Here is a 24,749-nt window from a genome sequence, read left to right as displayed (position 1 = left end):
ATATATAAGGCTACAGTCTCTAAAAAGATTAAAAAGACAAATTGCAAGGAATAGGAAAATATAGGACTCAGTAGACCCCTTAGAGGCTTGAAATTACTATAGCCCAGCACTCATTTCTCACGGCCATGCCATCCAACCAGCCTTCTCTGTCACTGGATCATCCTGCTGCTGGCTCTGGATTAAAGAAGACTTAAGCCATCCAAGGCAAGCAAACAATATACACGCGTAGATGTACTAGTATACATGTACATACACACACACACACACACACACACCCCTTCTAGGAGATTCTTGTCATTTAAGGAGTAGATGGCAAGAGTTCCAAAATTGGCTTATTTCTTGGACTCTTACTGAAAAAGCAGGCTGCATATCAGTAGATTTGTATGTGTTCTGGATGGAAATTTACGTTAGGGACCTTTGGGGGCACTCAATGCTGGATTGAAGAAGCTGGCCTGGGTCTAGATGGTCTCTGTGATGGTCCAGGAAAGGAGCTGGTCAGAAGGGGAGAGCGAAACAAGAAAATGATGAGTCCTTAGGGAGCATAGGGGGGCGGGGGCACACTTGCTGGGATACAGCATGCCAGCCATCTGAACTGCTCAACAACTTCCTGTGAGGACAGAGATAGCTATCTACTTGAGAGGACATCCCGGCCACGGGAAAAGAAGGGCTGTGGACATTGATCACAGTGCCTGTTATGTAGCCCAAGGCAGAAGTGAGTTGGGAGACCCAGAGCCATTTTGGGAGTTACTCTACCTCAACAGTCTGACCAGACTTGAGCAGCCTCTGCACTGCCCGGTCTGGCACTGGATCTCCTCCCATATCTCCAAGCCAGAGGAACTGAGGGAGTGGGGAAGCTGCCTCAGAGCCGATCAGGTGGAACCAGAACTGAGGATGGCTGCGAATACGTGCAGTGATACGCTCCTGGCTTCGGGGAAAGATGAGCAGTCCATGCTTCATGTGCATTTGATGTTTTACGCACAACAGAAAAATGTGTTTTGAGTATTTTCCCAGCTCCAAATGAATTCGGTTTAATCATCAAACTTTTTACGACTCCTATAAATCTGATGGTCATATTGGGCTGAAAAGGAATTTCCACCAGAAGAGGAGTCAGGTTAGAAGAAATTGTACAAGAACTTCCATGGTGGGTGGGAGGAGGGGCGGGCAGCGAGCCTTATTTGTTCAAGGCCTGGTGTGTTTGCTCTGGAAGCAATACGCTCTGTCTAAGCAGCAACCAGGATGAGACGTTTATAATCCTCTGCAATGACAAGGAAAAAAGAATATGCAGTTGCACATGCCCTGTGATTGAAGCTCTGTTAAGCGTAAGTGTAAAGTGTATTTGGGCAGGGGCTAGAAGGGAGTAAAGATGATAAAAATATTTCCCTTGTTAGAGTGACCGGGTTATGGGTGATTTTCTCCTTATATTATTTCCATGCTGTTCATATTGTGCTGTGTGTGCACTGTTACCTGATCACTTCCCAGCAAAACTCTTCCCTGGGATAGGTGGCATTTTCATGAAGATACAGGTGGGACCGAGGGAATACCCTTCCCTTGTTACTTATTGATTTTAGAGTCCTCATTCAGGCTTCCCTGTCTTTGTGGGGTCACACTGCCGCTGGGAGGGGAGGTGGCTGGGACTGGCTGGGAAGGCAGCTGGTCTGTGAGGACGGGGTAGAGGGTTTGCCGGTGGTCCTGGTGGTGGGGCTGGGAGAAAACCTGCACCTGGAAACAAATGAGCCTTTCCCCCAGCTCCCCCCCGCCCCCCGCCGCTCCCAGGGGCCTGTGCGGGAAATCAGAGAGAGGAATCACAAGGGCCCTGTCTTCACATGACTACTCAGAGCCAGTACACCCTGTTCCTCGTTTGTCTCCAGAGTTCCTGAAACACCCAGATTAGTGTGTAGCATCTGGGCTGTAATTGGCCTCCTAATCCTGACAAGGCAGTCGCAGTGCAAACTCCCACGTTCTGATTACATCCTCTGCTTCATGCTGACTCCCAGGGGAGTTGCTGGCTTTCACGGAAGGAGGGAATTTGGCAGGGGCCGCAGAGCTGTCCGCTTAGGACGCGTGTCTAAGAGCTGCCTCCTCAGTCAAGTGGGAGGACCAATGCTAAAAGGCAGTGTCCCTTTAAAAATATTTCATAGCATACAAGTCCACAAAAGTCACTTTACCCAACTCCAAATAGCTCCGGGATGGCTGGAAGGAGTTGGGCGCGTGTATGAACAGACCATCTCATCTTTTCACCTTGGTTCTCTGCGCTTCCTCTGGGAAGCAGGCCAGGAACTGAACAGCCTCGTCTTTTTAAAAAGATTCTTGTAGAGTGGGATTTTTTTTTTTTTTTTTAGTTCAACTTTCTCTTTATCTATTTTTAGCAAAGTGGAGTATGCAAAACTTTGCACATCCTCTTGGAGCACAAACGTTTTTGCTGGCAACACAAGGTGTGCGCCTCTAATCCCACACCTCGGAAGGCCTGGGCCTACCTATGTCGATGATTTCAGCTCACAAGCATATAAATAGTAAGAAACCAATCCCCTTCATCCTGCATTCTAGCTCCTCCATCGTTTGGCCTCATTTCCCACCGTTCCTCGGGGTCATGCTGGTGGGCTCAGCAGTCTTTGGACGGGCCACAGGTCGTCCTGTCTGCTGTCTTTGCCCGTGCCCTTTGCTCGCCTTGTCAGGACCCTGCCTCCTATTTTTCTCCATGGATTCAGTGAGGACAAGGCTCCCTAGATCACCTTCCCTGCAGGCCTTAGGACTTCCTGTGCAATGGCCTCCTTTGAAAACACGGCCCCGGCTCTATCTCGGCTTCTATCTCATCTCCATAAGGCACCTGTGCCCCCATTTCAAGGGCAGGGACGGCGTTTTTCCTGGAACATCCTCCTCTCTCCTGTCCTTCATCTGAAGCTCAGCCCCCCACACCCTGGAAACATCCAGAAGCTCCCCAAAGAGAGTCAGCTTATTTTCTGAGTAAACCTCTTTATACAGCAGTTCCTGAATTGGTAAAAGGAAAGGATCTAAGAGTGCTTTGGAACTTCTCTAATCCCTGATGCTTCTGTTGAAGACTTGCCAGCAGTTTTGGAAGCTCGTTCTTTGGCAACACTTCTGTGCTTTCTACCGAGGCAGCACCAACCCCGCCCCGTCTTCAGGCTGCCTGTCCTCAGACACAGGCATGATCTTCCGCGTGGATCACCACTCACACGCTCCCCTGTGTCTCCCACCTGAATGTTTACAGATCCCTTCGGGGTTCATTAGCACCGTGAAAATCTACCGGCAAGCCAGTCAGGGGCTCCCCAAGCGTATTTCCTTTATGCACCCACCGGAGAGGAAAAGATTCCAATTCTATTACATTGAAGACCACTAGATTTCAGTAGGCGTATTCCCTCATTTTGCTGGTGCTTCTCATCCTTTAAAATCTTTAGCTCCTATGTTATAATATATCGCTATTAATTTATATGATTAATGGCATAATTTAGATAGGAGTCAAATTACAGTATTTAAATAACAAGATCAGTTTCCCTGCCTCTGATAAACACAGTTTACGAAGCATTTCAGAATCCTATGCATTTGTCTTAAGACCTAGTGTTCATGGATTAGCACTGGGCAGGTAACACTAAAGCCTCAATCGTTCTCATGACAGGACCTTGGGCCACTGAGAGCTAATTGAGGGCTGTCTGCAAGCTTCCTGATGGTGAATACTTGGCTTTCCTTGTCATATCAGTTCACCAAGGCCAGAAGGGACAGGGAATAAAAGAGCACTAATATGTAGTGGGGCTTATACATCCTTTTAGAATTTTTACATAGATTTTAATTTACAGACCATCTCTGTGAGACAGGTATTATCATCCCCATTTTACAGATGGACAAACAGAGACCCAGAGAGTGAAGTGTCCAACTTCCAGTAGCCAAGTGGCAGAGGCAGGGTAAAAACCCAGGCCTCCTCACTCCTGACTTGGTGTACATTCTTTGCGGTTTAACCTGGAAAATTGGAATTAATCAGTTTTGGAGATAGTATATAATAGGACTTTCCCTTTGCCCTTCTTATCACTGTAATTTATGAGAAAATATTTTAGTTCTGTCTTTCCAAGTATTAAGAGCTTCATAGTAATTCCTGGATGAGAAAAATCATTTTGCAATGTATGTGTGTATCAAATCATCATGCTGTACACTTTAAATATTTTAAACAATTTTATTTGTCAATGATACCTGAGTAAAGCTGAGGGGGTGGGAGGGGGAGTAGAGGAAGAGCTTCACAGAATTCTAACTGAATATTGAAGATGATTTAATTATCTTTAATCACTTACCAATGCCCTCAGTTCCTCCCCAGTCACCTCTCAAAGGGTTAGGACTTAGAGGAAATCCAGAGCATGCTGGGAAATTCCCAAGTTTAGCGAAACTGAAAAGGTAGGCCACAATGTCATGGAGAGGAGCGATCAGCTGTAGGGTTAGCTTTAAGGCTCTAAATGCTGCCTGTGGATAAAATCAATACAAGGAAGTAAGTTTTAAGAAATTTCTAAGAAGCATATAAAATACATGAGCAACTATTAAAGATAATATATTTAAACACAAATATTTAGATACACATTTTCATAGCATAGCACAGGATAATAATTACAAGATAACATCTGAAAAACAGAACAACAAACATTCATAAACTGGGTTATATGCTTTTGGACAAGGTGACTCCTCGAATGGGGAGTTTAAAGCAATGTGTTCCTCTTTGTTTAAAGCCATTGGTGGCCAAACATACATAAAATAAAAGTTTGTATGACCATTGATAAATTACAAGGGTCACAAATAAACTCCTGTGAGGGACCCACAGAGATTTATCAACACAGTTTAAACATATAACTAAAAAAAAAAAAATCAAACACTGGATCTTAAATATTAGTGTTCAAGTGGAAGAAAAGTGTAAAATTATGATCTAACTGAATATATATAACTTAAAAATTCTTCAATGAAAGAAAGGTTAGTTCTATTTTTTAATTTTTTTGAGGAACCTTCATACTGTTTTCCATAATGGCTATACCAGTACATTCCCATCCACAGTGAACAAGGGTTCCCTTTTCTCCACATCCTTGGCAACATTTGTCTCTTGTCTTTTTTTTTTTTTTTTAATTTATTGATTCCAGAGAAAGAGAGGAAGAGAGAGAGAAGTGTTTTTCCACTTATTTATGCTTCTTGTATGTGCCCTGACCAGAGATCAAACCCGCAACCTTGACATATCCAGACGATGCTCTAACCAACTGAGCTATCTGTGCGGGTCTCTTGTCTTTTTAATAACAGCTATCCTGACAGGTGTGAGATGATATCTCATTGTGGTTTTGATTTGCATTTCTCTGATGATTAGTGATGTTGAGCACATTTTCATTTACCTGTTGGCCATTTGTATGTCTCCTTTGGAAAAATGTCTGTTCAGGTCCTTTGCCCATTTTAAAATCAGATTTCTTTTTTTTTTTGTCTATTGAATTCCATGAGTTTCTTACATATTTTAGGTATTACCCCATATCAAATATATGGTTTGTTAATATTCTCCCAATCCATAGATTGCCTACTCGTTTTGTTCACTGTTCCCTTTGCTAGGCAGAAGCTTTTTAGTTTGATGTAGTCCTACTTGTTTATTTTCACTTTTGCTGACTGTGCGTTTGGTGTCATATAAAAAAAAATCATCACCAAGACCAACGCCAAGGAGCTTTTCCCCTGTTTTCCTCTAAGAATTTTATCGTTTCTGGTCTTACATTTAAGTCTTTAATTCATTTCAAGTTAATTTTTGTGAGAGATGTAAAGGTGTAAGATAGGGGCTCGGTTTCATTCTTTTGCGTGTAGAACTATCATATGATCCAGCAATCCCACTTCTGGATATACATACAAAGGAAACAAACTCAGTATCTTGAAGAGATTATCTGCACTCCTGCATTCATTATAGCATTGCTCACAATAGCCAAGCTAAGGAAATAATCTAAGAGTTCAGTGAAAAGGTAAATAAAATTTTTAAATGACACACACACACACACACACACACACACACACACACACATGGATATACATCAGGCATAAAGAAGAAGGAAATCTGGCCATTTGCAATAGCATGAATGAACCTGGAGGACATTATTCTAAGTGAAATAAGGCAGCCAAAGAAAGACACATGCTATATGATCTCACTCATGTGGAATCTGAAAAAAAAAAAGTCGAACTTATAGAATGGTGGTTGCCAAGGCGTGAGGGAAATGAGGAGATGTTGGTCAAAGGGTACAGACTTTCAGCTGTAAGATGGACAAGTTCTGGGGTCTAATGTACAGCCTGGTGCCCACGGTTTATAGTGCTGTATTGTATGTGATAACCTAAAGCAGTGGTCGGCAAACTCATTAGTCAACAGAGCCAAATATCAACAGTACAACGACTGAAATTTCTTTTGAGAGCCAAATTTTTTAAACTTAAACGTCTCCTAACGCCACTTCTTCAAAATAGACTCGCCCAGGCCGCGGTATTTTGTGGAAGAGCCACACTCAAGGGGCCAAAGAGTCGCATGTGGCTCGCGAGCCGCAGTTTGCCGACCACGGACCTAAAGTAAAGGCCAAAGGGAGAGGTATCAAACAGTTATTTGAGAACCAAGAGAACAGCTATTTGGGAAGCACTGACTCAGGCAGAGACCCCAATATTGTTCTGATTAGAGGGTAAAGGCAAGGAGCTTTCATGAGAAAGGGAAGGGGAAGAGAAGGAAGGCATTTCTAGTGTTGTTAATAAGTCACGGATGAAATTTCTATGGGGGCAAATAAACTAGGTTATTCTTTAGCTATACATGCTGTTGCTAATTCTAAGAAAGTCTTTAATTTTTAGTCCAGTAGTCACAATGTCTTCATTCCTATTAGCTTTGCAAATAGTAGTTTGGACTACGATGTTGCTGTGGGCCCAGTCCAAAGGTGTATCGCTCGGTTTAAACATCCCAAAGGTTGGAGGAGTAAGAAGCACCAGGGATGGCAGCTCTGGTTCCATGTGGAAGTGGCTCTGTTTATATTATTTTTCACCTAACACTGGACATTTTCTAAGAAAGTTGATAAATGTTCTTACCACACGCACAGAAAAGGCAACTATGGGGCGATGGATGTGTTAATTAACTTAGTTGTGGTGATCCTTTCACAATGTGTATATATATATTAAACCATCAGGTTGTACACTTGTACTTGTTAATTGCACCTCAATAAAGCTGAGGGGAGAGGGGAGAGAAGAAAGTGTGAGAAACCCAGGTTGTTAAACAGGCTTTCACTGACAAAGAAAAAATCTGACCGTCCCCAAACTGCCGTTTTCAACACTGTGCTTTAGTGAGCAGATACTTATTTGAGTGCGTTATGTGTTGCTGTGCTAACGTGTTTATGGTTGCCAGTATTATACTCTATCAGTAGGTTAGGTACTTACTACCCAGAGCAGCACCTCAGAACACAGGCTTCGCTGGTTACTGTGCTTAAATGTGATCTCAGCCTCTCATGAGTTTCAGGGGAACAGGGTGGTTTTTTCCTAAGGGTCTGGGAGGAAATTGAGGAATAATAAAGAATGCCAGAAATTTGAATTAGTGCTCATTAATGACCAGAGAGAAACAGAACTCATAAAATAAGGAGGCCCAAGAGAAATTATAATATTAGAAAAAATTATTAAAATAAAATAAAATAAAATAATGTAATATAATATAATAATATTAGGAGCTGGGAGAAGATTTCAGTTAGTAAGTGTCCCTGGAAAAAACAAGAGACTTTCTCTGAAATTGTTATGTTTAACCATGAGTCACGAAAAACCAGGCAGTTGACACTCCGGCACACACACAAGAACACAAACCTTTTCTGCCAGAGTTTTGAACATAAGCAGCACTTCAGAAGGATGAGGTAGGAACCATAAGTTGAGGAAGGCTTTCCCGTCAGCGGACAGCAGGCCCCGGGGCCGGGGCGGACTCCTGCAGCACGAGAAGGAAGCGTGGGTAGCACAGCGGTTCTCTGAAGAAGCGTGGCCAGCGTGAACTATTTATACCGGCCCAGCCTGTGGTGACACACAAGCCCGGCGTCCAAGCCTGCGGGCGGCGGGCCCCCTCTCAGGCCTCGCACAGGTGGCCACAGCTATAAACAGCCCAGCAGGAAAGAGCGGGTGGCCGCTTTTAGCCTGAGCTGTGTTGAGGAAGGAGTGGGCATGGGGGGTGGGGGGAGGGTGGAAGGTATGGTGAGACAGGAAACGAAGGCATGAATTGGCACCATACGGAGTGCTACATAGGAGGGGGTTCAGAACAGGCTCCCTAAGACGTGCCACTTTGGCATGTGGATTGTTTTGAGCTGAAGGCATTTGAGACCCTGTGGACTCAAGAGAAACCTTTCTCTCTCCCTTCAAGAACTTAAATTGGAGGCCTTGTCCATAACGAGAGTTATCTCCAGAGGTAACTTTTATGACCTACCTAGAGGGCAGGGCAAACTTCTAATCACTGACCATCTGCTCTTCTTATCATGCTGCCATTGGCCTTCCTCCCCTCTGAAGCCCCAGGCGGCTGACCTCATCCCTTAGCTCAGAATGCCTTGCTTACCTTCCTGTCTCCTAACCTCTTGTGTATATGGGGTCTCTGACTCTCTCATGTATGTGGGGTTCCTATACATATGCGTATAATTAAATTTGGGTTATTTTCTCTTATTAAACTGTCTCAATTCAATTTGTTTATTAATTACATCAGCTGAGAGAACCTAAAATGGTAGAGTAAAATGTCTTCCTCCCCCACACATATCTTCTCACTTAACTGTTCTGCCAACCTTTGGATGTACCTACTTTGTTCCTGTTTCACAGGTGAGAAAATTGAGGCCCTGTGAGGTGACCTAGATCTTGCCGACTGAGGCCCTAGGAGATGAAGTTGGGATTTAAGTGGCGATCCGGCCGGGTCCAGCACCCAGGCTCTAGAGAGCGGTCTCTGTGTTCCTGCTCTCCCTGCCATGTCTCCTCGCGGGGATCCTCACTCTGGCCCTCTTGGTCTTCTCCCTCCTCTCTGCTCTTCTCCACTTCTAAAAGCCTCCTCCTTTCTTAGGCAGCAGTATAGCTGTCTCTTTGTTTACATATAAACACACAATCCACACATGTCTGTTAAGGACTTGCACAAGCCCAGGTTCCCGCCGCCTGAGAATGACAATGCCACCAGTTCTGTTGAAGCTTGATCTGCACCTGCCTGGTGGCCCCCAGAGGAACGACCACCCTGAATTTTACACGCATCAATGCTAGATTTTCTTTTTAGTTTTACCACCCATGAATACACCATTACAAGATTGTGTTGGGTTTTGCCTGTGTTTGACCTCCACACAAATAGAAGCTTACGATCTTTCTACTACACTTAGTGGGCAGTGGCATCCTGACCCACTGTTTCTCCATCACCTCAGGAGTGAGGCGGGTCCACTGTAACAGAGGGTGAGGGTGGGGGGCTGTTTCCCCCTTAAATGGAGCCTTCAGGTCTAAGGAACGGTGTTCGTCTCGTGTGGACAATGGTGCTCTGTGCAGTTATCAGATGTGCAACCTGGCATCAGAGGGCCTGAGCTTGAGACCCACATCTCCCACCCTCAGCTGTGTGACTTTAGACAGATTATCTTTTGAGTGATTTCATCCATAAATTAGGAATAAAGATTCCTAACTCACAGGACTGGTCTAAGGAATGATTTTTCAGAAGAGTGTCAAGCATTTGAAAAATATTTTATGTCATGAGGGATCTCAGAGTAATTTGTTAAGAAGTGAGGACCTGAACATGTTGATGAGAGGACGTCCTAGAAGTGAGGGTTGTGGGGTAAAGCCAGAGACTAGTGCCAGCTCGGAGCTGTCTTGGTTACGCTGAGCGGGCAGTTCTGACAGGCAGACAGCAGAAGGAGGGAAGCAGTGGATGCAGAGTCCCCAGCCTACACGGTATAGCCTTGCAGTATAGCTGTCTTGGGTCCACTCAGCCCTCTGCTCTGCTCTTCCCACTCTCCCCGGGTAATTTCATTCACTCTTCTGGCTGCAACTACCATCTATTCGCTAGTGACTCCTGAACTCACATTTGCAGGCCTGGTCCCCTCCTGTGGTCCAACTTGCTTCATCTTGGTTGGTGCCTTAGACCAACTCAATCAAGAAAGGGAACAGCTGAACTCCCCACTCCCTTCCATCCCAACCTTGTGCTTCTTACTGTTGATTGTACTTCAAAGAACCACAATCCTTCAGTCCCCAAAACCAGAAATCAGGGCGTCATTTTGAGACCTTCCCTTCTTTATTCCTCAGATCCTACTGATTCCATGTCTCTCACATTTGTACCCACTTCCACTGCCTATGCAAGGGCTTTTGATGGAAGGAGCGTACCCTCTTGGGGGCACTTTGGAAGTTATAGGGGCATTTCTTGACGGTTGCTATTATTTTTGGGTCTCTAGGAGACAATAAGATGACCCTTGCCACTTATCAAAGTAAAATGTGATTCATTTGAACTGAGGACTGAATGTTTCCAATATCAAACATTCTGAAAATGAGACCTTTTAATCATGAAAACTCTACTGTGAATAGAGTGAATCACTGGCCTTAAACCTACATTTCAAGTCTCAGGGTTTTCATCAGATAATCTGAAGCCCAGGAACAAAGTGTGGAGTTAGCTTGGAGAATTTCTTTATTTCAGCAACCACATCAGACTATTCTGTTCTGTAGCACATCAAAGCTAGCTTATTCCAGTTTTATCTCTGTTATTCAGTTCACAGTGTTTAACAGTGTCCCAAAGAAACCCTGGATATCAACAATAAAAAGTCACAGGGCCTGTGTCTGAGCTCACGGGGCTGTAGGCCAAGGTGCTCGCAGCAGTGTGGCTGAATCAGTCCTTGGCCTCTGAGAAGCACATGTGTCCCTGGAGCCACAGGGCCCTCTACCAAATGGTTATCTTTACTCCTTATTCGTTTTTTTCCTGCCATTTCCACCCCTGCCTGCAGGGAGCAGTCATTTGCTGAGGAGGGTCAGCGAGGGCAGCAGAAAGGTTTGGGTGCTCAGTGCAAGACTGTAGCCCAGTTCTCAGCCCCATAGGAGGGCTCCCTCATCAGGTCCTTGACCGGACAGTTCCTTGACCTGCTCAGCATCAGCCCCCTTCATTTCATTTCCCTTCAGCCACCTGCTCTGGGGCATCACGGCAGACCTCATTATTACCTGGGGCCATATCACCTCCAAAATCCTAAACTCAAATATCCTCCTTTCCCAGCTCTACCTTCTATTCTTCTAGTTTTCTCACTTGTTCACTCCCACTAAGCCTCTTTCATTCCTACAAAATATGCTCCTGGACATCACTCAGCCCTCGGTCTCCCCTTCCATCTGTCAAGTCCATTCTGACCCCACTCTCTCCCTCCCTCACCACCCACCTATCCAGCAAACCCCAACTCTGGATCCCTACAGCTTTTCTGATTTCTGCTTCTAGTCACACACAGCTGGAGGAAAGCATACCACTATTTATATTGATGCCATAACAAGTATTTAAATGGTTTCCCTGGAGCCTGAGCGGTGTCACCCTGGGACAATCCTTTCTCTTTCCCATGATCAGTTTTCATGCCTATTTCCTTTTTCAATAATTCCAAGTCTTTTTCTTTTTCCTTTTTTAATTTTATTTCACAGAGGAAGGGAGAGGAAAACAGAGATAGAAACATCAAGGATGAGAGAGAATCACTGATCGGCTGCCTTCTGCACCTCCTGCACGACCCCTACTGGGGATTGAGCCTGCAACCTGGGCATGTGCCCTGAACGGGAATCTAACCATGACCTCCTGGTTCATAGGTCGATGCTCAACCACTGAGCCTCACCTACTGGGCCCAAGTCTTCTTTAAGCCTCAAACCAAATTCCTGCCAGCAGATGAGACATGTTCTGTTATTTCATAATTCAATTAAAAGCCACTGGTTGAAACTCCCTGCACTTCCTGTGGGCCCACTCCCCCCTCCCCATCCTCACTTTCAACCATGGTAAAGGTGGAGACACACACCCATGACATGAAATGAAGACAGCCTCTGCCTTCACGGGGCTTACATTCCAGAGCAGCTAGACATACAAACATGACTCAATGACAGAAGCAGGGGGGAATGGATGTGTATGAAAACACAGAAAAATCTAGAATAAGAAGCCTCAGATTTGTTGGGAGACTAATGAAAGAAATTCATAGCTGAGTCTTCTGAGCTGTGATTCATTATCTCCTGCTTTATATTGCTTCCTCTTAATGGCACTGACATCCCTTTTTCTGCCATTTAAAAAACTGTGATAAAATATACTTAACATAAAATTTACCATTTTAACCATTTTTAATTGTATAGTTCAGTGGCATTAAATACATTGGCATTGTTGTGCAACCGTCACCACCATCCAGAACGTTTTTCCATCATCCACAATGGAACCTCTGTACCCATTTATATATATAAAAGCCTAAGCGACCGTGACCACTGGTCAACTGCTCGACTGGTCGCTATGAATGCACTGACCACCAGGGGACAGATGCTGAACACAGGAACTGTCCCCTGGTGGTCAGTGCGCTCCCACAGTGAGAGTGCTGCTTAGCCAGAAGCCGGGCTCATGGCTGGTAAGTGCAACTGTGGAGGTGGGAGCTTCTCCTGCCTCCATGGCAGCACTACCCAACGGCATGGCACCCAGCCCCGGCTCGGGCTCCTCCCGGGCCATCTGCCCTTCATGCACTGCTACATCCCCTGAGGGGTCCTGGATTGTGAGAGGGCACAGGCCAGGCTGAGGGACCCCACTGGTGCACGAATCCGTGCACCGGGCCTCTAGTTAAATAATAATGGCACTGCCATCTTTTTATTGACCCACGCCAGGGACTCTGGGTGACATTCTAGACTCCTCTTTTTCCCTTAGCCCCATATTAAATCCAGCACCTGGCCTAGCTGATTTCACCTCCTAAACATGTCTCATCTGTGCAGTTTCAATAGCATCCTAAATGATGTCCCTGACAATCGTCTTGTTCATCTTTCTCTCTATTTGTGGAAGGACAAATGCCAGACTTTGGATCTTGCCTCTCAGTCGATGAATTCTATTTCTGATCACATCCTCACAGTCCCTGGATAGGGGCCACTCACAAGTCCACATGCTGTCTCACATCTCTGTACCTTTGTATTTGGGGGCCTTCCAGCTTGAGCTAATGTTCTTTTCCTTGTTTACCTGAAACATTGATCATCCTTTAAGACCCAGGTTAAGCATCCTCTCTTCCCTGAAACCTGCCTTGCTCCCCATCCCCACTTTCCCAATCCTTCTGATAATACTGAACATTTCCTGGTGGGTGCTTTCATAATACGTTTATTTTATTCTTTATCATAATGTTTCTGCCTATTTCCCCTTGCCTGAAGGGCAAGGACCATGTCGAACCCATTGCTGTACAGTGCTTGGCACCAAGGCTGCCAGGTACTACTGTTGTTCAGGTTGTGCCCTGAGGCAACCAGCAGTGGCTGAGATCCAGCCTTTACTTGCCAAGCTCTGCACCCGGACATGGGGCAACCTGCCCAGAGGAAGAGGTGCCTTATTCTAAGGCACATAAAGCAGCTGTATAGGATAGCAGTGGCTCTGCCTGTCACATAGTAAGGGTTCAATTAATGTTACTGTCCTTTCTCTCTGTGCCTTCTTTGCTCCTCCATCAGCTAATGCCACTGCTCTTGGGAGTGGGGTTGAGTGTCATCCTAGTCTTCAGACGCTAGACTCCTCTGGTGCCATGAGGGCATGGACGCCTCAAGGGGCATCCTTCCTAGGAGGAGAGCTCCCCTTGTCTCCTCTTCGGTAGAGATTCTGGTCTAGTTTGGGGGTGGGGGTCGAGTTCTTTGCTAGAACTAAACACAGTACGTTACAGGCATCACAGTCTCTTATGAATTAAGTAGCACCTCAGAATGTAAAGCCTATACAACTCATGGGGCTCTTCTTGTGAGGGATAGCCAACACAAGCAGGAGCCCACTGTCCTCTCTTTCCTTGACTATGACAGACATTGCTAATCAACGACAACACTGTCACATGCGGATGCCCCAGAATCCTGCACAGAAGGGCACTAATTATTGGAACTGGCACTTAAAGCAAAACATTTCTTGGCTTCAATCAAACCCAACTCCTTATTTTATGAATGAGATGAGGACCCCTATCCTCCATGACCCTCATTCCTCAATTCTGACCCTTCATCTCTAGTTAAACTTGGCCTGGGATGGTTCTCGCTTACCGTTTCATAAACACTTTTGACTGGCCCCTTTCCTGGGAGTCTTTCTCAGTAGTCCTGTTCCTTAGAATCTAGACCCCTTAGCACTAAGAACCATAACGTATTTCACTTCAGCGAGCTGCTTCAGCTTCCTCACTCATTAGGTGCAGAGTTGAGATCTGGAGATTGAAGAGAAGTGACCTGCCTGAGATCTCAGGGAAACTTAAGACTGAGCTGGGTCAAGTCCAAATATTACAACTATCAGGTCATGGCTCTCTTCACTATACCTCTTTGTGGCTGGTGTTCAATTTTTATTAATACTTACTTCATGGAATGAATCATAGACTTTGAAGTTAGAAAGAATCGTATATCTTTTCCAAACTTTCACACAAGAGGGAAGTTCCTTTCTCTGTAACTCGTTTTCTATGAGTGTATTAAAATCTAGAGAGTTTAGGAGGCAGGAGGTAGTTTGGTGGAGAAACACCGAATCTCTACCAGTTGCTGCTCATCCACTACCTGACTGTATGAGTTGCTTTCACTTCGTGGACCAAACCCTTGCCCTGGAAGTACCACGCATTAACTGACCAGATGATTTAGGGCTCTAGGCTCTCCCTCTCAAGGGACTGCTTCCTTTAAGCTTTAGGAGACACACAGTCATCCACAGAAATAATAAAGGAATAGAGCAAGACCTACAAGTTAGAGGGATATTTTTCCTCCATCTCTTCTTTCTAACCTTCTTATTTGGCTGCTACAAATAAAACAGATCAGAAACAAAAACAGATTTGCTGAATACATTTTATCCTAAACACAAATGTAGTGAACTCATGGTTAGATTTCTGGGAACTATTTTTAAAATTTGATCCCAAATTTTTAGATTGTGCTTATAAATGGTTGACTTGTCTAGTAGATGGATGAGAGAGTGGAACTGATAAGCTTTAGAAGATTATCCTGTGATGTTTTATATATGACAGAAAGATGTACTTTAGCCTCATTGGGAAACAGGTCAAAGCCTTTACAAAATAGTTGTTCTACTGAGTTATCTTTGCCCTACTTCTCTCTCAAATGCATTCTGTCATTCGGTAAATCCTGAAGTCTACCCAAGTGAATGCACTGACTGAGCTCTTGAGACAAAACACTGGTATCACAAATTGGGCACCTTGTCAGTATCAATGTAGGAGTGGCTACTATTTTGATAGCCAGTTATCAAGGGCTTAAGGACTCAACTTCTTTCATTCTCTAGCATTCTCCAGCCTATTCTGTTATCTCCATTTTCTTGATGAACTCCAACTTACCTGTCACCTCCTCCTTTTGAATTTTTCCCTGAGGCCCTGGGAAGGACTTAGACACTCCTTTGATGCCATCACTGAACTTTTTACGTAACTCTAACATGTTATCTTTGAAATCTTTGAAGCTACTTTTTTGTTTGTAGAACTTTCCTCCACTAGACTGAATTTATCACCAGAGTCCATGGTTTAGTCACCTTTGTAACTCCAGTACATAGCGAAGTGCCTGGTACTAAGTCAGCACTGAATAAATAGTGTTTGAATGATGCATGAATGAGTGAGTGAAAGAGTGGTCTGATACAAATGGTCTTTAAATCCCCCTCATCTATCTGTTCTATGATCGTAAATATTATTACTGATACTCAGCACCTTGCGGTAAGGAAAGAGGAAAGAGGGAGGTAAGCTCATCTTACAGGATGTTTTTTCTCCCCCTTGGAGATTGCATAACTGTAAAACACCTCCTTTTTTTTTTAAAGAAAATGTAGTCACTGACTGCACAGGTATGCTAACTCCTCATCCAGGTGAGTAACCTCTAGTAGGCTAAGGTAAGAATATTTGGAAAACTGGATAAAGCATGATAAGAAAGTATTATCACTTAATATTACTACACATATATATTTTTTCTCTGTTAGAGAAATACAGAAAAGCACTGATTTATCCAAGGCATTGGTATACCATTTTCCTCCGAATATTTCTTCTACCCCCTTGAGTAAAATATTTGAAGCCAGGACAGCTCAAGATCAAGTCTACTTATTTGTTTGCTTATTTTAGAGGCTGACTTATGTAAAAGGGTATGATTGATGAACATCTTAGGGCTCTCCAGGGGAAAATAAAACTGTATACATTGAAAAAGCAGTCAAACAGCCCATAAACAAAGAACTCCTCTGGGTTCAAATACAAAGATACTTTTATACTTTATTTATTTATTTATTTATTATTTATTTATTTATTTATTTATTGTTTAAAGTATATTTTATTTATTTTAAAATGTAACTTAATTTAATTTTTTCCATCACCATTTATCCCCTCTATGCTCTCTTCCACCTCTACCCTCCCTTCCCACCCCCACAGGTACTCATTCTTAAAGTGTTAATTCTTTCTTTTGCCTTTCTGGACTGGAAAATCAAGGTCAAATGCAATAATGGGAGCAAGATTTCCATGCCAAACTTAACATGCTTCTTCCCTGTGAGGGGTAGGGTAGAGAGGGAGAGCAACAAGCTCTAACGGAAGTTACGCACCTGAGGTCATCCTTGCAGCCCTTCTTGGAATCCCTCAACCCCTTCTTTTCTTGTGGTTGCCCCACCATGAAAAAGGTGTCCCTGATGGTAGGGAAATCTTCCAGCAGGGCCCTCAGGCTATTGCAGTAGGCCATGATCTGAGCCCGAAGAGCATAGTGAGACATGTGCTGGTTAAATCTGAAAAGTCAGAAGAGATGATGTCCAGAGGTGAGTCCTCTCTACAGAAGTTCCAGGATCTACTTTCCTAGACTATCTTTCAAAGAGAATAGAGCACCTCTGTCATGAAGAAATCTCTGTCTGGGTCAGGTTGCTACTGCATGAAGGCAAAGGCATGGGCCCCTTCAAAAGCATCTCCTATTCTTCACTTCTAATGCTCCTTCTTCCGTGTGTCAGAGGTCAGCTTGATTTGGTTTTATCTAATAGGATTGTGGCTCAAATAAAACAGACCACCTCATACCTTGAAGAATTTCTACATAATTCTGGTGTTTACTGAATTCAGAGTTAGAGAAATCAGCCTGTGTAGTTCACATATACTACATATCCTATACTTACTTCTGACAATATTCAACTATGACCTCTCTCTTGGTTTTCTCAATTTCATCCTGTAATAAAAGAAGATGATAGTTCTTCTATTAGACAGTTGGTTATAAACACTCTCCACGCAAGTATCTATGTAGAAACTGATCGCAAACTTAAAGCAGAAAAAGGCCACACTGTCGAGATACTCTTCCTGAAGGTCAACTTATTGGGAAACACTTCTCCAGGGGAGTCTCCCCCTCCCATACATTTCGCTGAGTGAGTAAAGAATGCAAGGCCCTGACCACTCTTTACTGGGTCTATTGCTAAGGGTTATGTTTGCAGAAAGAAGTCTTAAGGGATGAGGTAATGCCTCCCTCCAGGAAAAAGAGCAGACTTGCTATAAAAGAGGTGGGTTCCTCCAAACTCAGTATTACTCAACTGTGACAAACCCCCTCTGCATGCATCCGGGCTCCTCCATGTTGCTCCCGTGGAACTTGGGAAGCCAAGGGAACTGACACAAACACAAAGCCCATGTTGCCTGCTCTGCTATGAGTAATAAAGTTATTTTATCTCTTAACTAGGAGTCTTGTGTCTTCTGCCAGCCTCCACAGAACAGTCACAGGTTAACATACCAGCTTGTAAAGGGGCTAAAATCCCAGACCTTGACACAACTGACAATTTATTACCTGAGCCCTTTCTAATCTGATTGGCATTGAATAATCCTATGAGCAGTTAGTGAGTTGTTACATTTTCTACTTGGTCAATATTTTTTTAATATTATAGTAAAAAACTAATTTAATATCTTAGTGACTTAGTAAAAGGAGTCCTTTCTCTCTATTATTGTTCAGTAGTAATCTTGAAATCTGGCCTCTCTTACATCCCAATTGGATTAGGTAAATTTAGGTCTTTTGTTTTCAGTCACAGGTAGGGAAAAAGCCTAGAGATTGTAAATCTGCCATTTCTTCCCAAAACATCGCTGCATTAACCTAATGATTTCCTCATCAAAAAATTAATAAATAATGAAATGATATTCGCAAAATTAAGCAATACTTTTAACTGTTTAAAGACTTGAGCTTTGTAAATATGTTTTTCAATAGATTGGGCTAGTATAAAACCCTTAAAGAGGAACAAGGTGACCGTGCCTGAAAAAACAAGGTGAATTAGATGGCAAGAGTCTTTGTTCACCTTGTCTAAACACCCTAAGCACTGGTGGGTCTCTCAGGAATGAGCAAAGGTTCCAGAGCGGGTGTTGAAACTAGTTCCATTTAGAAAGTGACAGAATGAAATGTGACCTTGGGAAAATGCACATATTTTAAAAACTAGACTGCAGTTGGCTTGAATGGCTTCCTTTGTTATTTCTTATTGAGCACCCTTTTTCAGTTCTTTATGTTTTCAATGGTCCTATCCAAACAGGCTGAATGCAACAGGCTCTAAGTTAAGAATTTTTATTTGCTCAAATGTAAAAGATGACATGAGAGCTTTAGGGAGCCCTTCTTACTATACTCACGAGGTTCACTGAGTCAGCCATGGTTTGTTTCCTGAGGAGGAAGGCATTCAGCATCATGTCCCGCAGTCCCACCTTTTCTAATTGAATAGACACGAAAGCCTCCGGAGCTCTGACAAGGGAACAGAGACATCTGAGCCCAAGGCGAGTGGATGTGTAGCAAGGAGACAACTTGAGAACTCTCTGAGGAATAGAAACACCTGAGACTGCACGTTGGGCCTTGCAGCAGGGGAGCTGGTGGCTCTGTCTTCACAGAGCACGGCTGCTTCCTGTGCTGATGTGTCCTCCTCCTTGGGACTCATGTGCCTGCGGCATGCATTGGCAGTCCCGAACTTCACAGCCTGGCCCAGAGTTTGTACTATCCGCGTCCCTTTGTGTCCTCCAGGCCTAACGTGTTGGGGTACCTGGACTGAAATGGCCTCCCAAGGGTCTGCTGGACCAGACACATGGATCAAAAATCTTCCATCCACACATTGGGAGTGTGGATTTAGGGCACCCGAACTCTGGCCATATGTCAGATTAATAGCATCTTGAGAAGTAGAGTAGCTTTGCCTGTTGTTGTTTTTTCCCCATTTTAAATTTGCCAGAATTAAACTAAAATATCATTGTTATGCCCCAACGAAATACTCAGAGTATTTATAATTATTGCAGAATACAAATATCTCTCTTTCTGTGTCATGGTGAGAAGAAATCAAGACGTAATAGGGTATCTCTGCTTTATAGACACATCTTTTTAGAGACTGTGTCTCTTTGACAACACACCATTCTATTATTCTAAGCAATGACAAAGCTCTTGTTAGAATAGTAAGGATAGGTCTGTACTTCTCACTAAGCTAGACATGGAAAATTTGGAGAGGCCAATATTCTTTGTTATTGTGTTCTACTCTCTTTGAAGTTTGAAAAACACAGAAAAAGGGAGAAGGAGAGGGAGGGAAAAGCAAGAGAAGGGAAGAGAGGGAAGAAGAGAAGAGAAAAGAGGTTGCAATTAGGAACTGTTAACTCTCCTTCATAGACTGGAGTACATCAGAAGGAACTGAGCCTTCTCACTGTTCATACAAGGTTCAAAATCAAACTCATGCTGGTCACTCTGGGAGTTTAGTCATTCTTCAGTCTCATAACACTCTGTTCTTAACTGACTTAAAAGAGGACACATTTATGTTAATCCTGCTTCCCCCGGTACAATACCTTTTAATAGCCTTGGATCTTTCTGCAGGAAGAATAAAGGTGTCTGGAAGTTTTGGAGTTGGGGCCAACAGCAATCTCTCTATGCCATTTACAATTCTGGAATTTCTTCTGGTTGGACCCATTCCACCATCATTTCTCAGATCTGAATTTATTTCCTAAAATATTTCAAACCAAAGTGAATCCAAATTGTTGGATTTATATGTCCTGTGGTACTGGCTATAAAATTATCTCATAGCCACAAATACGTGTAAATGACTGGATACATGGGGAGAGAGTGGGAATGGAGAGAAGGGGGAGGGGAGGAAAGTAAAGAGAGTAAGGGAGGGAAGGGAAGAGAGCTACTATTTTGCACAATAAAGAGGTGAGGCACTAAGTGGAACTATTTCCAGAATAGAATGCAATTATCTAAAGTGCTCTGACAAAAATTCTCCATTCCACAGGTGGCTAGTGGAGTGCTTGATCAGAGGGGCCTCTCAAGAAATAATGCTGATGGGCTTCATGGCTGTGAGATCTGAGAACTTGTTTCGGGTGCTCATTCTGGTACAGTCTAAGCAGATGGAGGTGGCTATATATGCTGCCATGCACCACGCAATGATGAAGGAGGGAGAGGCGGAGGGAGGGTGGGGGAGAGGGAAAGGAAGATGGAGAAAAAGAAGGGAAATCCTTATTTTTCAATACTCCTATTGGTTATGGAGCTATCAAGCACAATGGATGGATTTCTTTTACATTTTTTCTAAAATACTAACTAAAAAAAATATTGTCTTCAAAGGAAAGACCACTTTTTCAAAGAAAGAAATAAGGAGTTCTCTTTATCTGAATTACTAAAGAAGAATGAGGCAAAATAAAAAAAATCCTGGGTAAAAATGTAATGTTTCCATCCTGACTTTTTGTGAAGACCTTGTGTTAGCCAGGTCTCTTGGAAGTGGTAGAATATCCAGTTCAGAAGACTTAAGAGGTCTAAGAAAGGCTGTGAGTGAGCCAGGAGGGAAGAAAACACAAGCCCTGCAACCAGGTCGCAGTGCTGACACTCTTGTGATCTCCGTTCTGTCCTTAACCTTTCAGAACCTGTTTCCTCACCTAGAAAAAGGGGATGATATTCCCCATCGCGTGGGGCTGTTGAGAGGATTCCACGAGCCCATGTATGTCCATCACTTAGCTCACTGCCTTGCCTGGACCACAGAAGTTTCTGAATTGAACTGTTAACTCTCTGACTCCCCCATCTGCCTTCAACATCCCAGCATGCCCATCTTTCATTTCTCTCTTTTATATATAAAATATTTGTATTGATTTCAGAGAGGAAGGAAGAGGGGGAGAGAGAGAGATAAAAACATCAATGATGAGAGAGAATCATTGATTGGCTGCCTCCTACACACCCCATACTGGGGATCGAGCCTGCAACTTGGGCATGTGCCCTGACCAGGAGTCAAACTGTGACCTCCTGGTTCATAGGGCGAAGCTCAACCACTGAGTCACACCCACCAGGCCCATCTTTCATTTCTATCCTCAATTGCTTCTCTTTTCCAGCTCCTTCCTACAGATATATTTATATCTATTTTATTCTTAATTATCTTGCCCCCTCAAACTTCCTCCACAATTCTGACCAAACTTCTTAAAGAACTACTATGGACTAAATGTTTGTGTCTCCCCCTAATTTCTTATGTTGAAGCCCCTTCCCCTAATAAGATGGTATTTGAAGACATTTGAAGATAGTATTGGAAGGTAATTAGGGTTAGATAAGGTCATAGTGGTGGGGCTCCAATCTGATAGGGCTGGTGCCCTTCCAAGAAGAGAAAGACACAGAGTTCTCTCTCTTTCTCTGCCACGTGAGGCCACCGTGAGAGCTCAGCCATCTTCAAGCAAGGAAGAGAGCCCTCACCAGAAGCCGACCATGCAGGGCCCTGGATCTTGGATTTCTGGCCTCCAGAATTATGAGAAAATAAATTTCTGTTGTTTAAGCTAGTCCATGGTATTTTGTTTTGGCAACCTGAGCTGACTAATACTGGAGCAGTAAATATACACCACTTTTATATTTTTGTTACTTTATCACTCCTTAACACTGGCAGTATGCCTTTCACTCCAACTCCATCAGAGCTGCTCTGTCAGTCAGCAGTAAGCCTTGGAGAATGTCAAAGGGCCTCATTTTTTTTTTTTTTTTATTGATTTTCCACAGAGAGGAAGGGAGAGGGATAGAGAGTTAGAAACATCGATGAGAGAGAAACATCGATCAGCTGCCTCCTGCACACCTCCCACCAGGAATGTGCCCGCAACCAAGGTACATGCCCCTGACCGGAATCGAACCTGGGACCCTTGAGTCCGCAGGCCGACGCTCCATCCGCTGAGCCAAACCGGTCTCGGCAAAGGGCCTCATTTTAATCCCTACTCTCTGGTTCTTCCCTCTAGACTTAACTCTATCAACTTTCAACTTTTTCTTCTTTCTTCTTCTTCTTAAAAAAAAAAAAAATAGCTTTGCCCGGTTGGCATGGCTCAGTGGTTGAGCGTCGACCTATGAATGATTCCTGGTCAGGGCACATGCCGGGATTGTGGACTTGATCCCCAGTGTGGGGTGTGCAGGAGGCAGCTGATCAATGATTCTCTCTCATCCTTGATATTTCTATCTCTCTCTCCCTCTGAAATCAATAAAAATATATATTAAAATAATAGATTTATTGAGGTACAATTGACATTCGATTAACAGCACATATATGAAGTGTACAATTAGAGAAGTTTTATTATATGTGTGCAACTGAAACCATTACCACAAAAAAATAATGACCATCACCATCCTTCCCACCCATCCCCCTTCCTCAAGTAACCATAGCTCTGCTTTCTGCAACTATAGATCAGAATGCATTTCCTAGAACTTTATGTAAAGGGAATCATGCAGTATGTACTCTTTTTTGTCTAGCGTCATCCATATTGTTGTGTGTGTCAATAGATCATGTCTTTGTATTGCTGAGTAGTATTCCATTGTATGAATATACCACAATTTGTTTATCCATTCATCTGGTGATGGGTATTTGGGTTCTTTCCAGTTCTTGACTATTTTAAAATAAAGCTGCTATAAACATTTGTGTATGTATTTATATGGACATGTGCTTTCTCTTAGGTAAATACATAGGAGTGGAATGGCCGGATCATCTGGTAAGCATATGTTTAATTTTTTAAGAAAGGGCCAAAACTATTTTCCAAGATGATGGACCATTTTGCATTCCCATGAGCAGTGTATGGGAGTTCCAGATCCTTCTCATCCTTGCCAACACTTGGAATGATCAGCCATGTAAAAGTTAACCATTCAAATGGATGTGCAGTCATTTCTCACTGGGGTTTTACATTTATCTATTAACTAATGGCTTTGAACTCCTTTTTATGTGCTTATTTGTCATCTGCACATCTTCTTAGATGGCTCATTTCTTCTTGAAACATTTCTCTCCTTCGGCTTTGGTAGCAATGCACAATTTTATTCTGTCTTTGCCTCTTTCCTTTTTTTCCTCCCTTCCCTCCCTTTCTCTTGCTCCCTTTCACTGTCTTCATCATTTATTCCTCCTTATTATGTCATTAGCCCTCTTCCTGTCCCACATTTGTAGGAAAGCATATAAATACACATACATATATGTTCATGTATATTTATATATTCATATATATTTTACCCTAATGCCTCCTTACCTCTCCCAGTGCTGTAGGTCTTTCCAGGCTATTACTCTGCATGCCTTCCCTCGCCTGCCCTGTGCTCCTATCTAGTGACTTTCAACATTTGCTCCCTGGGTGGATCTCAGGAAATAACTCATAAGCCTTTCAATCTCCCTGGCAACTGTAACAACCCCACTTATACCTATTTAATTATTGGTATTCCTCACAAGATTAAATTAATTAAATAAAGGAATCTATATGTTAACTCTGTATGAAAACCAGAAGTGGTGGTCAAACCAGCTCATTTTTTTCCTAGTCCCCATCTGCCCTTTCTTGCTTCCATGCCTGGTATCTGAAGGGACTCCTCTCTACTCAGAATGATCACATCTTTGCCTGTCAAAAAGCTCATCTCTCAGGCTTTCCCAAATGCCCCCTCTCTGTGCTACCCTATTGAGGTGCCCAAATGGGACCTCTTTTTTCTTTAAATTCTGTCAATAGCTTGTTGAATCTCTTTTATGCCTTGTGCATTTGAACTACTTTTTGGCCGGTCCCCCTTACCCGCACTGGTCTGTAAGTTCCTCAGGAGCATGAATTATATCATAGTATTACCTGATGAGCTCAAATGAACAAATGACAAAAGAAAGAATAGGTAAATTGGATTTATCAAAAAGAAAAATTTGTTTTAAAGGACACCATCACAAAAGTGAGAAGATGGCCCTCAGAATGGGAGAAAATATTTGCAAATCTTATACTTGATAAGGGACTTGTATTAAGACTAAATAAAGAATTCTTACAATAATGAAAAGACCAAAAAATCCAAATTTGTAAAAGGGCAAAGCATTTGAATAGACATTTCTCTAACAAAGACATACAAATGGCCAATAGCACATGGAAAGATCCTCAACATCATTAGTAATTAGAGAAGTGCTAATCAAAACCATAATGAGATGCCATTTACTCCCACTAGCATAGCTAAAATAAAGAAGTGAGACAATAACAAGTTCATATTATTATTCATAATAGCCAAAAAGTAAAAACAACCCAATGCCTGTCAGCTGGTAAGTGGAGAAACAAAATGTGGTATATCTATAGGATATCTTTCATCAGTGAAAGGGAATGAAGTACTGATACATGTTCAAACATGGATGAAACTTGAAAACATAATGCTAAGTAGAAAGAAATCTGACATGAAGTGGCAAGTTTTATGACTCCATTTATATAAAATTTCCA

The 24,749-nt window shown here is 43.1% G+C and overlaps 2 protein-coding genes across 2 annotated transcripts in view; both read right to left on the bottom strand.

The window, feature by feature from the left end:
* Positions 1-957, bottom strand: part of LOC103284730 (coiled-coil domain-containing protein 162-like) — a 51,203-nt gene extending 50,246 nt beyond the window's left edge. The window contains exon 1 of the mRNA XM_054722670.1: positions 768-957. Coding sequence (XP_054578645.1) covers positions 768-957 — 190 coding nt within the window. The remainder of the gene's footprint in view (positions 1-767) is intronic.
* Positions 958-16,562: 15,605 nt separating this feature from the next.
* Positions 16,563-24,749, bottom strand: part of CCDC162P (coiled-coil domain containing 162) — a 75,012-nt gene continuing 66,825 nt past the window's right edge. The window contains exons 22-25 of the mRNA XM_054722669.1: positions 19,893-20,047; positions 18,711-18,819; positions 17,237-17,286; positions 16,563-16,861 (exon numbers count right to left, since the gene is read on the bottom strand). Coding sequence (XP_054578644.1) covers positions 16,576-16,861; positions 17,237-17,286; positions 18,711-18,819; positions 19,893-20,047 — 600 coding nt within the window. The 3' untranslated portion in view covers positions 16,563-16,575. The remainder of the gene's footprint in view (positions 16,862-17,236; positions 17,287-18,710; positions 18,820-19,892; positions 20,048-24,749) is intronic.

Source organism: Eptesicus fuscus, chromosome 10 (assembly GCF_027574615.1).
Source record: "Eptesicus fuscus isolate TK198812 chromosome 10, DD_ASM_mEF_20220401, whole genome shotgun sequence".
Lineage (NCBI taxonomy): Eukaryota > Metazoa > Chordata > Mammalia > Chiroptera > Vespertilionidae > Eptesicus > Eptesicus fuscus.
The sequence above is the reverse complement of the archived record's forward strand: the minus strand, read 5'-3'. Positions and strand labels throughout refer to the sequence as shown.